This window comes from Silurus aristotelis (genome assembly GCF_946808225.1).
Source record: "Silurus aristotelis genome assembly, chromosome: 25".
NCBI lineage: Eukaryota > Metazoa > Chordata > Actinopteri > Siluriformes > Siluridae > Silurus > Silurus aristotelis.
Window position 1 is genome coordinate 18,473,149 of NC_139598.1, and position 11,061 is coordinate 18,484,209.

The 11,061-nt window shown below is 40.6% G+C and overlaps 1 protein-coding gene across 1 annotated transcript in view; it reads left to right on the forward strand.

The window, feature by feature from the left end:
* nek11 (NIMA-related kinase 11) overlaps nucleotides 1-8,982 on the forward strand; it is a 24,830-nt gene extending 15,848 nt beyond the window's left edge. Inside the window, exons 7-10 of the mRNA XM_083530466.1 lie at nucleotides 22-85; nucleotides 752-856; nucleotides 4,568-4,628; nucleotides 8,776-8,982. Of these exons, the coding sequence (XP_083386592.1) occupies nucleotides 22-85; nucleotides 752-856; nucleotides 4,568-4,628; nucleotides 8,776-8,849 (304 nt within the window). The 3' untranslated portion in view covers nucleotides 8,850-8,982. The remainder of the gene's footprint in view (nucleotides 1-21; nucleotides 86-751; nucleotides 857-4,567; nucleotides 4,629-8,775) is intronic.
* Nucleotides 8,983-11,061: the final 2,079 nt, after the last annotated feature.

An 11,061-nucleotide genomic window follows, 5' to 3' on the forward strand; every position in this document is an offset into this window, starting at 1 on the left:
CACACTTTTGCTCTCTGGCAGGAGTGTGTGGAGCTCAGGTGGAGAAATTGAAACTATTCAGGCGATAAATGTAGAGAGTCCCATGGTGAACTCTGTCCTCTATCCATCTCTCTCTCTCTCTCTCTCTCTCGCTCTCTCTCAATCTCTCTCTCTCTCTCTCTCTCTCTCTCTCAATCTCTCTCTCTCTCTCTCTTTCACTTTCTCTACCCTTCTCTTTACCCTCTCTTTTTTCTATTTTTCTTCCACCTTTCCCCATCTCTCTCCTACCATCTCTCCCTCTCTCTCTCTCTCTCTCTCTCTTCTCTCTCTCTCGCTCTCTCTCTCTTTTTCTATCTCTCTCTCTCTCTCTCTCTCTCTCTCTCTCTCTCTCTCTCTCTCTGTCTCTGTTTTTCATCTCATATGCTTTTTTTGTTGATAAACCAATTAGCTGCAAGAGCCACGCCCACAAATCTTAGGCAAAAAGACAGAATGTAAAATCTTCGAGTGACTCAGCTAATCAGCTCCCAGACCCACACTAACTCCGCCCACTTTCATAGGGTGCCATTACTTTTGTTCTACATAAATGGACTACGTGCACACACACACACACACACACACACACACACACACACACACACACACACACACACACATATATATATATAAAGTGAATTACAGTCTTTTGTTTTACTTCAGGCCTTTATTCTCCCTTTGTGTGTGTGTGTGTGTGTGTGTGTGTGTGTGTGTGTGTGTGTGTGTGTGTGTGTGAGAGTCAGACATCCCCGAGGACCCTCAGGCTGCAGAAGTGTATTACTCTGAAGAGGGATTTGAGTCATGTTCAGATGAAGAAGATTTCTTCTCTGATGTTCCCACACAGGTGAGGAAGTTGAGTAGGACGAGGAAATTCCATTTCTGAGTTTTGACTTCAGTTTCGGTTTAAATCTTGCTGTAGTTCAGGATTCAGGAACACAGAGCAGCCCTGAAACGCCCTTCAGTTACGTATTTATACTTCTGAAGAGTGTTAACTTTAAAAATAAACAAAGATTTCATCAGGACACAACAGTACTACTGAACACCAACAGGGGGAGCTGAAGTGCTCTCCTTCTCCAAGCAGACTAGAAGATGTTTATAGTGTTAAATCGGAGGAGATTTACCGTATTAAGCAGGAGCCTGATGCTATACAGCACAGATAATTACCATCTCATCATCTGAGATACAGGGATTAGCTTCTGATGTGATGCTAATTGTCTTTAATTAGCTTTCGTTCATTATTACCACATCACATTTCATCAGAAAGTTTGGTTAACTGGAGGGATCGAGTGAACATGACTGCAGGGGATATAAATTACCCAGAAGGCATTGCTACCTGACATGGGAGATGGAAGAGATTTTTTTGGCTTAGTTGGAAACCTTTGGTAAAGCGCAGAGCTTTAAGAGTCATTCAGGATGTGCATTATTGTTTTTTTTCTTCTTTGCAAGAAGATCGATAGTTAGCGTAGATGTGTTGGTGAATGTGAAACATTTTAATTATTCTGCTCAAATACATGAAATGACGGGAATAAAAATGTTTCTTTTATCGAACGAAATTCAATGATTCCAAATGAGCCGATCTTCTAATCATGAGTCAAAACTGAAGCATTTTTATTACTTGTATTCAGACAGTCCCTGAGTTACAGTGGTTTAAAACAGTAGCGATACAGAAAAATAATATAATTTGTTTTTTTTGCTAAATAATATATTGTAATTAGTTACATTATTAGCATATGGCACTCCATACTGATCTCCATTCTTTAAGACTCCTGGGTAGGCTAGGTAATGTCTCGAATTGGACTTGCAGTTGAGGGTTAGGGGCCTTGCTCAAGGGCCCAACACCGGCAGCTTTGTGGTGCCAGGATTTGAACTTATTCCCTTCTGATCCAAAGTGTCCCTAGTGGTAAAACATGGTGAATATTAATCAACATGGTCTGACCTATCAGAATGGAAAAGCTGGTGACTGGACAGAATAACAGGATGAAGCCAAAGTGAAACCAATGTGAAGTTGAAGATCTCTGTGTCTGAGGGAGAGACGTTTATTGTTTTCTTTAATGCTGGGATCGGAGAGCGGCTCTGGGCTTTCAGGACGGTTTAAATGCTGACGGTTCGACTCCTCCATCTCAGATAACGAGTTTACAGCAGACGCTCGTGTGAGTTCCCTTTTCAATCGTTCGCTGTGCCGCATCACTCAAACTTACTTCCACAGGAAGCCTTGGTGGACTGTACCATCTTTATCTTACATCCATCCTCTAATCGTTAATGCTAACACGTGACGCGCACTTTCTATTTAAACAGGTGATAAAATACAGCAGGAATTACAGTGTAATTAAATAATATTAAACATTACATTATTATTGAAATATGAAATATTGTTTGCTTTATGGAGCTGCTGATGATGCAGAAGGAAAACACAGAGATTGTTCAGGTGTGAAAAAATGCTGCACCAGCCGTGAGAAGATTAATGAGAGTGAGGCAGAAACAGTTTGACCCCAACACTCGGGTGATAAAGACAATCAGCTGCAACTAAACAGTCACCTACACCTGAGGAACACCTACACCTCTGAAACAGCTATGCCTGAGGAACAGTTGCAAATGAGTGAAAGCTGTAGCCCAGAGAAAGACCTACACCTGTGGAACAGCTACACCTGAGGAACACCTGAAAAGACCTACACCTGTGGAACAGCTGGACATGAGAAACACCTACCCCGGAGGAACTGTCTTACTAGAGAAACAAACCTCAGAACTGTGATTTTATAACAATTCTGCTCTGATTTAGATTTTTTAGATTTTGTTTTATTTTCTGAATTCAGTTTTGACATTTTTACTCCTTTTATTTTTTATTTTTTGATAGAATGTGCACGTGAACCTGAGATTTGTCACAGTAACACACATTTGGATCATCCACATCACAACACAATAAGTTTGTAAATTTTTCTTTGTTATTAAAAATAGAAAGCACTTTGCTTTGATGTTCCTGACTGGAGAAGCTCTCACACAGGAGCTGATGAAATGTGGAGCGGAATAACAGAAAAGCTGGTGGGTTGAGATTTCATCCCTCAGGCCTGCAGATCGCAGCACTGCAATGCAATCTCCTCCTCCAGCTCCACGCAGCCGAGGCCACGCGAGATTAAAGCGATTTGTCACTGCTGGGAGAAACAAGCGAGCAGATGGAAGCTGAGGATCGGCTGAAATTGACTCTCGGCCCGGTGGAGTTTCGATAATTAGTCGGACGACGGAGACGTCTGGACGCTTCTGCTCATTTTTTCAGCCTGATCATTTTTTATAGGGATGGAATTTCTTTTCCCTACATGGTTAATCTCAACACCTCATTTGGCTCCATATGCCCCAAATCCCCATGGTGGAGCTTCACCCCAGAGCAATTACAGGACAAGAACCAGACCTGGGTTTTTTCTTCGTATTGAGAGAAGATAAATAGAGGAGGCTGTTGGAATGAATTTCAATGTAATGTATAAAAAAATCCTGCCTTGTTTATCAATCCTTTGTGACCACATTTACAGCACGGATGAATAACATTTAGCCACGCCCACTAAATTAAGCAATGCAAATGATGAAATGACAACAAAGCGGTGCAGAAGCACTTCTGTACATTTTTCCAATAATGCAGCATTTCATCCACATTAGACACGAATTTATGTTCAGTACACACTCTTTAATATTCAATATATGCTTGTTAATATTCAGAACAAACTCATTAATATTCAGTATACACTTGTGAATATTAAGTAAGCACTTGTTAGTATTCAGTACACACATTAATCTTTAGTACATACTCATTTGTATTCAGTACATATTCATTAATATTTAGTATAAAGTTATTGATATTCAGTATACACTCATTAGTATTCATTAAATCCTTGTTAATATTCAGTACATACTCATTCGTATTTAGTACATAGTCGTTATTATTCAGTACACACTTATGTGAGAATTCTTTCTGGGAGAACCTGATTAGAGAGGCTTCAAATATTTTTATCAAATCGATTTATGAAGCTAAGAACCTCTAATGATCCAGTGTGGAACCCCTGGTGATCTGATAATCTATGAGCATATTCTTTATTACAAAAACTATTAAACCATTAAAAAAAATAAACTTTTTTTACTCCAAACTTGTCCATGGATTCAGCACAGAAAAGGAGCTGATTAGCATTAGCATGAAATAGAGAGAAAATCTGCAGCACTGATGATTTGCTACAAAATAACCGTTTATATTTGGCTTCGAGTTGTTCTGCATGAAATCACACACTCTTACATTAATGTGCATTTACCAAACCACCACAACATCAAATTGTAATCGGGACGATTGACGAGCGAAGACGCGACGCAGAACTGCGAACCTGCTGGGAGCCAATCAGCATCTCGCTGTGTTTCACATTAAATTCCTTTAAAGTGTTGCTCAGGAACAGAAAGTAATCCAGACTGAGATAAACACTGTTTCGTCTCTGGTTTTGTGTGGGTATGTGTGTATGAATGAGTGATAAATGATCTGTAACCAGTGGAGAATTAACTAATGAATTTTTTTTCATGTCTCCATCAGGACAGCGATCTGGAGGCCATGGTGCGACACATGGAGCATGTTCTGGACCAGAAATCTGATAGTTAGTGACACATTCACACATTTGCTACGAACATTTTAACATTGTAACAAACGCATTAAAATAAACCTGCAACACTGTCTGGAGAATTAATCAACATCTGACCACCAATCACAATCCAGAACTCTATAGGCTGAGGGCGGAGCTAATTACCAGGAGAATTAGATGATTTATATGAACATTATAACTTCAGAATATTTTTATTTTCCTGAAAACACAAATGATTCTGGAATTTATATTTAAAATTTATATAAAAATCTCACACTTTATAGAAACTGAAAGCCTTTAAATCGGTTGCTCCAGTTCATTTCTTTACATTCAGGAACAGAAATGCACAGTGCAGTCCGCTGTTTGACAGTTTAATAAGAAGTCAGTGTTATATTAATGCATATATTACCATAATAATCAACTTTCATTGTCACACTGGCCTCATTCTGTCCCACTTCCCTTTACACTTTCCTTATATGGTCATTTCCTGTTCCAGTGGTTTGCTTTTAGTCACTCCAGTTTCTTATAACATCAAGTCTGAAATGATGAATGTGTGTGTGTGTGTGTGTGTGTGTGTGTGTGTGTGTGTGTGTGTGTGTGTGTGTGTGTGTGTGTGTGTGTGTGTGTGTGTGGCAAAAGAAAATGCAAATTATTCACAAACTAAAGTCGCTCTGTTCATGTTATTATGATTTATATTTCTGTATATTTAATAAAAACACTGAAACGCTGCACAGCGCCGCGGATCGTCTCCCAAACAACCGGAGAAAAAAAATAATAATAAGATCTGAGAACCGTCTAAAATTTATTCTTTTATTTATTTTTTACACACAAATACACAAAGTTTGATTCATTCCATTAAATATTAATTTAATTGATTCATGCATTAGTATAATATACACATTAAATATTTAAATTTCATTTTTATGTAGTGTTAAATCAATTCTTATTTTAAAATTTTATTTTTATTTTATTTGATTATGTTTATGTTCATATTTCAGTAATTGTTTTTTGGGAGGTAAAATAATTCATTAATTACAATATGGTGTGTTTTTGGTGATTTACCAAAACTCTAGACATTTACTTGAGAGGTCACGGGGTCAACACACACACACACACACACACACACACACACACACACACACACACACACACACACACACACTCACACCTGGAGCTTCAGCGAGGTCTGTATGAAGCGAGTGATAAACGATCCTGACTTTTTTTTCTGCTTTTCTGCGTGATAATGAGTTTTTTCTCCGGCGTCCTCGTCCTCGTCCTCGCCATCGCTCTGACATTTACACCGATCCGCTTATTTACACATGCAGCTATTTGCGGGTTTCATCCGGATCAAATGGATTCACCCTCTGAGACGGAGATGAGAGGATTTTTCATCCCTCGTTCCCGAATACGACTTTCTCTTTATTTTCCTTTCAGTGATTTATTGGGACCTCAGGGTCGACTCTGATCTCCACTCGTCACATCGCAGGGTTTTTAGTCTCGTCTCAGACCTCACACTTTCATGATGCCACAAAAATGTCAGCGAGGAAATAAAATAACTGTAAAAGCAGCGTTTGCGTTTTTGTGTAGGACGTAACTGTGAGATGAACAGACCTGAGAATAAACCAGGAAAATAAGAAGGATGAGGAGGAAGGTAGAGGGTAAAACGGTGGATGAGGATGAGGATGAGAAGATGAAGTATCATTATGAGGATGAGGATATAATGAGGAGGAGAAGGATCATAATGTGGAGGATGTTCAATAGGAGGAGAAGGTGGAGGTGGAAAAGAGGGATAAAAAAAGTACTGTCAAAGAGGAGGTGGGGGGAAAGGAGAAGGAGGTGGTGGAATGTAAGATGTGAAGGAGGAGGTGGAGGGAGGATGAGAAGATGATGGAGGATCATAATGAGGATGAGAAGATCATAATGTGGAGGATGATGAAAAAGAAGAATAGAAAGGTAGAAGAGGAGGAGGAAAAGAGAAGGAGGTGGTGAAAGATAAGAATGTGGATGTAGATGTGGGTGTGGGTGTGGGTGTGGATGTAGATGTGGGTATGGGTGTGGATGTAGATGTGGGTGTGGGTGTGGGTATGGGTGTGGATGTAGATGTGGGTGTGGGTGTGGGTATGGGTTTGGATGTAGATGTGGGTGTGGGTATGGGTGTGGATGTAGATGTGGGTGTGGGTATGGATGTAGATGTGGGTGTGGGTATGGGTGTGGATGTAGATGTAGATGTAGATGTGGGTATAAGTGTGGATGTAGATGTGGGTGTGGGTATGGGTGTGGATGTAGATGTGGGTGTGGGTGTGGGTATGGGTTTGGATGTAGATGTGGGTATGGGTGTGGATGTAGATGTGGGTGTGGGTATGGGTGTGGATGTAGATGTAGATGTGGGTGTGGGTATGGGTGTGGATGTAGATGTAGATGTGGGTATAAGTGTGGATGTAGATGTGGGTGTGGGTGTGGGTGTGGATGTAGATGTGGGTGTGGGTGTGGGTATGGGTTTGGATGTAGATGTGGGTATGGGTGTGGATGTAGATGTGGGTGTGGGTGTGGGTATGGGTTTGGATGTAGATGTGGGTATGGGTGTGGATGTAGATGTGGGTGTGGGTATGGGTGTGGATGTAGATGTAGATGTGGGTGTGGGTATGGGTGTGGATGTAGATGTAGATGTGGGTATAAGTGTGGATGTAGATGTGGGTGTGGGTGTGGGTGTGGATGTAGATGTGGGTGTGGGTATGGGTGTGGATGTAGATGTAGATGTGGTGTGGAAGTGGTTGTGTTTGAGACACTGTAGTGAAGTACACTTTTGATGCAGGTTGGGAACCCCCCCCCCACCACCACCACCACACACACACACACACACACACACACACACACACACACACACACACTCAGGATCTGGGTGACTGAAGCGTAACACTCATGTCAGTGTGTTTGACAGTTTTTTAGATGTTTCTTTTCTTGCATTATATAACCTGTGGACTTTTTACCTGAGTTCAGCCACACACACACACACACACACACACACACACACACACACACACACACACACACACACACACACACACACACACACACACACTGCATATGGTGAAGAATGAGGATTCCTGGATAACAGGGTGTGTCATTTCTACACCTGGAGTTTTTTCTCTAATTGTGTTGTTTATCAGCTCAGTTTTCACAGATGTTGTATACAGTTTGTTGTTATTCCTGGATACAGATGTTCTGAGTTGGGAACATCTGGCTGTCAGAGTCACCACACCACATACAGTGTAGTAAAACCTCGTCTTATTACAAAATCAGCCTTGATGCTCTGTTCAAACACAATGTGTGAGAAAGATGCTGAATCTTCATCTGCTTTCTCCTCCTTTACATCCCTCCTCATTGTCCTCCTCCTCCACCTCCTCTTTATCATCCTCCTTCATCTCCTCCTCTTCATCCTCCTCCTTCATCTCCTCCTCTTTATCATCCTCCTTCTCCTCCTCCTCTTCATCATCCTCCTTCTCCTTCTCCTTTTCATCATCATCCTCCTTCTTCTCCTCCTCTTCATCATCCTCCTTCTCCTCCTCCTCCTCTTCATCATCCTCCTTCTCCTCCTCCCCCTCTTCATCATCCTCCTTCTCCTCCTCCTCCTCTTCATCATCCTCCTTCTCCTCCTCCTCTTCATCATCCTCCTTCTCCTTCTCCTCTTCATCATCCTCCTTCTTCTCCTCCTCTTCATCATCCTCCTTCTCCTCCTCCCCCTCTTCATCATCCTCCTTCTCCTCCTCCTCCTCTTCATCATCCTCCTTCTCCTTTTCATTCCCCTCCTCCTCCTCCTCACCCTCTTCCCCTTCTCCTTATCATAATCCTCCTCTTCAATCTTCTCATCCTCGTCCTTTTCTGTAGCCCCCCCCCCTTCTTTAAACCCCTCCCCCTGAGAATCACATGTATTATAGAGCACCATTTGGATAATTGCAGTGTTTATGCTTAAATTATTTATTGGCATACATACACACGCGCCCTGACACATGCCCACCACACAGACACGCCCATCTCCCTAAACACACCCCTTTTTATTTTATTCAATTGTGTGTGTGTGTGTGTGTGTGTGTGTGTGTGTGTGTGTGTGTGTGTGTGTGTGTGTGTTTGTGTGTGTGTGTGTGTGTGTGTGTGTGTGTTTCAGCAGGGGAAGCGGATGAAGGTGTGTCTCACTCGGGCCAGTACAGGACGTTTAGCATCAGCAGCACTGTGGATTAAATCACATCCAGAATCTGAGAGAAGATTTTTTTCATCTTAAAGCTTTTACACTTCATTCTCAAATCCTGAAAATCATTTCACTGCTGATTGGACTGAACCATCCAGAGACAGACACACACACACACACACACACACACACGATGGGGTGGGGAGTTGGGGGCGGGGGGGCGGTGTAATCGTGACCGTCACCTCTGTAGAAAATAAAATCTATTAAAGTGTGAATCCTGAGTGGTGATGATGAGACGAATTCAGCAGCTGCAGTGTGAATCTGTTCACTCGAGTTCTTAAAAGCTACTGAAAAAATCATTTCACTTACCACAAAAACACTCAAAACTTCTCCACTCGCTTTTAGAAGGAGAAGTGTTTCTTTCCCCGAGCTCCAGATAATGCAAAAGTTTCACTTAGTGATCAGCCAATGGAACTTTTTCGATTTTCTTTCTGAACCTACATTTATGTTTAAATGAATAATAAAGTGGAGAATAATGTGGATGCTTTTTCCCAGTTGGATGTTTTTTGACACATCTGGGTTTCTGTTCTTCACTGATAACATCAGGATTTATACATAATAATAATAATAATAATAATAATAATAATAATAATAATAATAATAATAATTAATGATAATAGGAAGACAGTTATTCCTGTGACAGCAGAATAAGAGCTGGCAGGAGAACAGAGAGATGAAGAGCAGGAGGAGGAGAAAGAGGATGAGCAGGAGGAGGAGGTGGAAGAAGAACAGAAGATAAAAGCAGGTAGTAATTTACACCCAGCATCTTTGCCATGGTGTATATTTTATTTAGATGCGTACAGTGTATCTCAGAAAATAACAGCACACACACACACACACACACACACACACACACACACAAACATATTATATGCACACAGTATACATTATTTCAGCTCTACAAGAAATACAAAGTAAAAAAAGAAATCATTATCAGCAGTATAATCTCAGGTGTATATATGCATAAACACACACACACAAGAAGAGTAGAAGGGAAGAAGGGATTGATGGGGAGAGAGAGAGAGAGAGAGAGAGAGAGAGAGAGAGAGAGAGAGAGAGAGAGATGGAGGTAAAGTGTGTTCACTGTGGAGGAGGCTGATTACCAGCAGCCGTGATTACCTTAAATAATCAGCAACACACTGCTTCACTGTGTGTGTGTGTGTGTGTGTGTGTGTGTGTGTGCGTGCGTGTGTGTAGAACAGCTGCTTTATGGTGTGTTACACCAAGGACACTGAAGATTCAGCAGTCATTAAAAAACGTCGTTCTGCAGCACAAACCATCAACCTGCTGAAAACTCTCACAAACTCACAATCGTACAACAGGCGGCTCTGGGAATCACACAACAATTCCTTTATTTGTGTATCGTTGTTTTTCCCACAGCATTAAAACACAGAAAGTGTATAATATATTCACTACAGCACATTTTCACTTCTGCTCACTTTCTCTCCGGGATTTTGTTTTTCAGAGACGAGAATTTAATCAGCGACGAGCTGCTCATTACAAAAAAGATCTTTGTGTGTGTGTGTGTGTGTGTGTGTGTGTGTGTGTGTGTGTGTGTGTGTGTGTGTTGTCAATTGTTAATTATTATAGTAATAAATTATATATATTTTTTCTTTTTTGTCAAATTAATAACTAAGATTTTGTCCTGTTTTAATCACAATAGAATTTATTAGATGTTTATTAAAAAAAGTTTAATAAATCTCTAAAATAATTACTCTATAATTGGTTTGTGTGTGTGTGTGTGTGTGTGTGTGTGTGTGTGTGTGTGTGTGTGTGTGTGTGTGTGTGTGTGTGTGAGACTGTGTGTGAAATTGTGTTTGATTGTAGATGTGTGGTGTCAGCTGTTTTCTTTGTGAATGAAAACTAATCTAATCTAATTCAGTCTAATCTAATCTGAGTGCTTTGGATGACTCCACTTTTCTTATAACGTATTTAAATATACTGCATCTTGAGTCCAAATCACAGTATAAAATCAGGATTATTATTGAGATTTTTATGTGATATACTGTAATAACTGTGTAATAAAGCTGTAATAAGAATCTAAAGAATCAGCAGAAAAAACGAGTTGAAATGCAACGTTTTAACTTTATGTAACTTTATTAAGAGCTTTAAGCTTCATTTTCTTACACATTTTATATTCAGCTTGTTACAGCTACAGTTCTGCTGCTCCGAATCACACACAGAGAAAAAGTAGTGCCAGAAGAT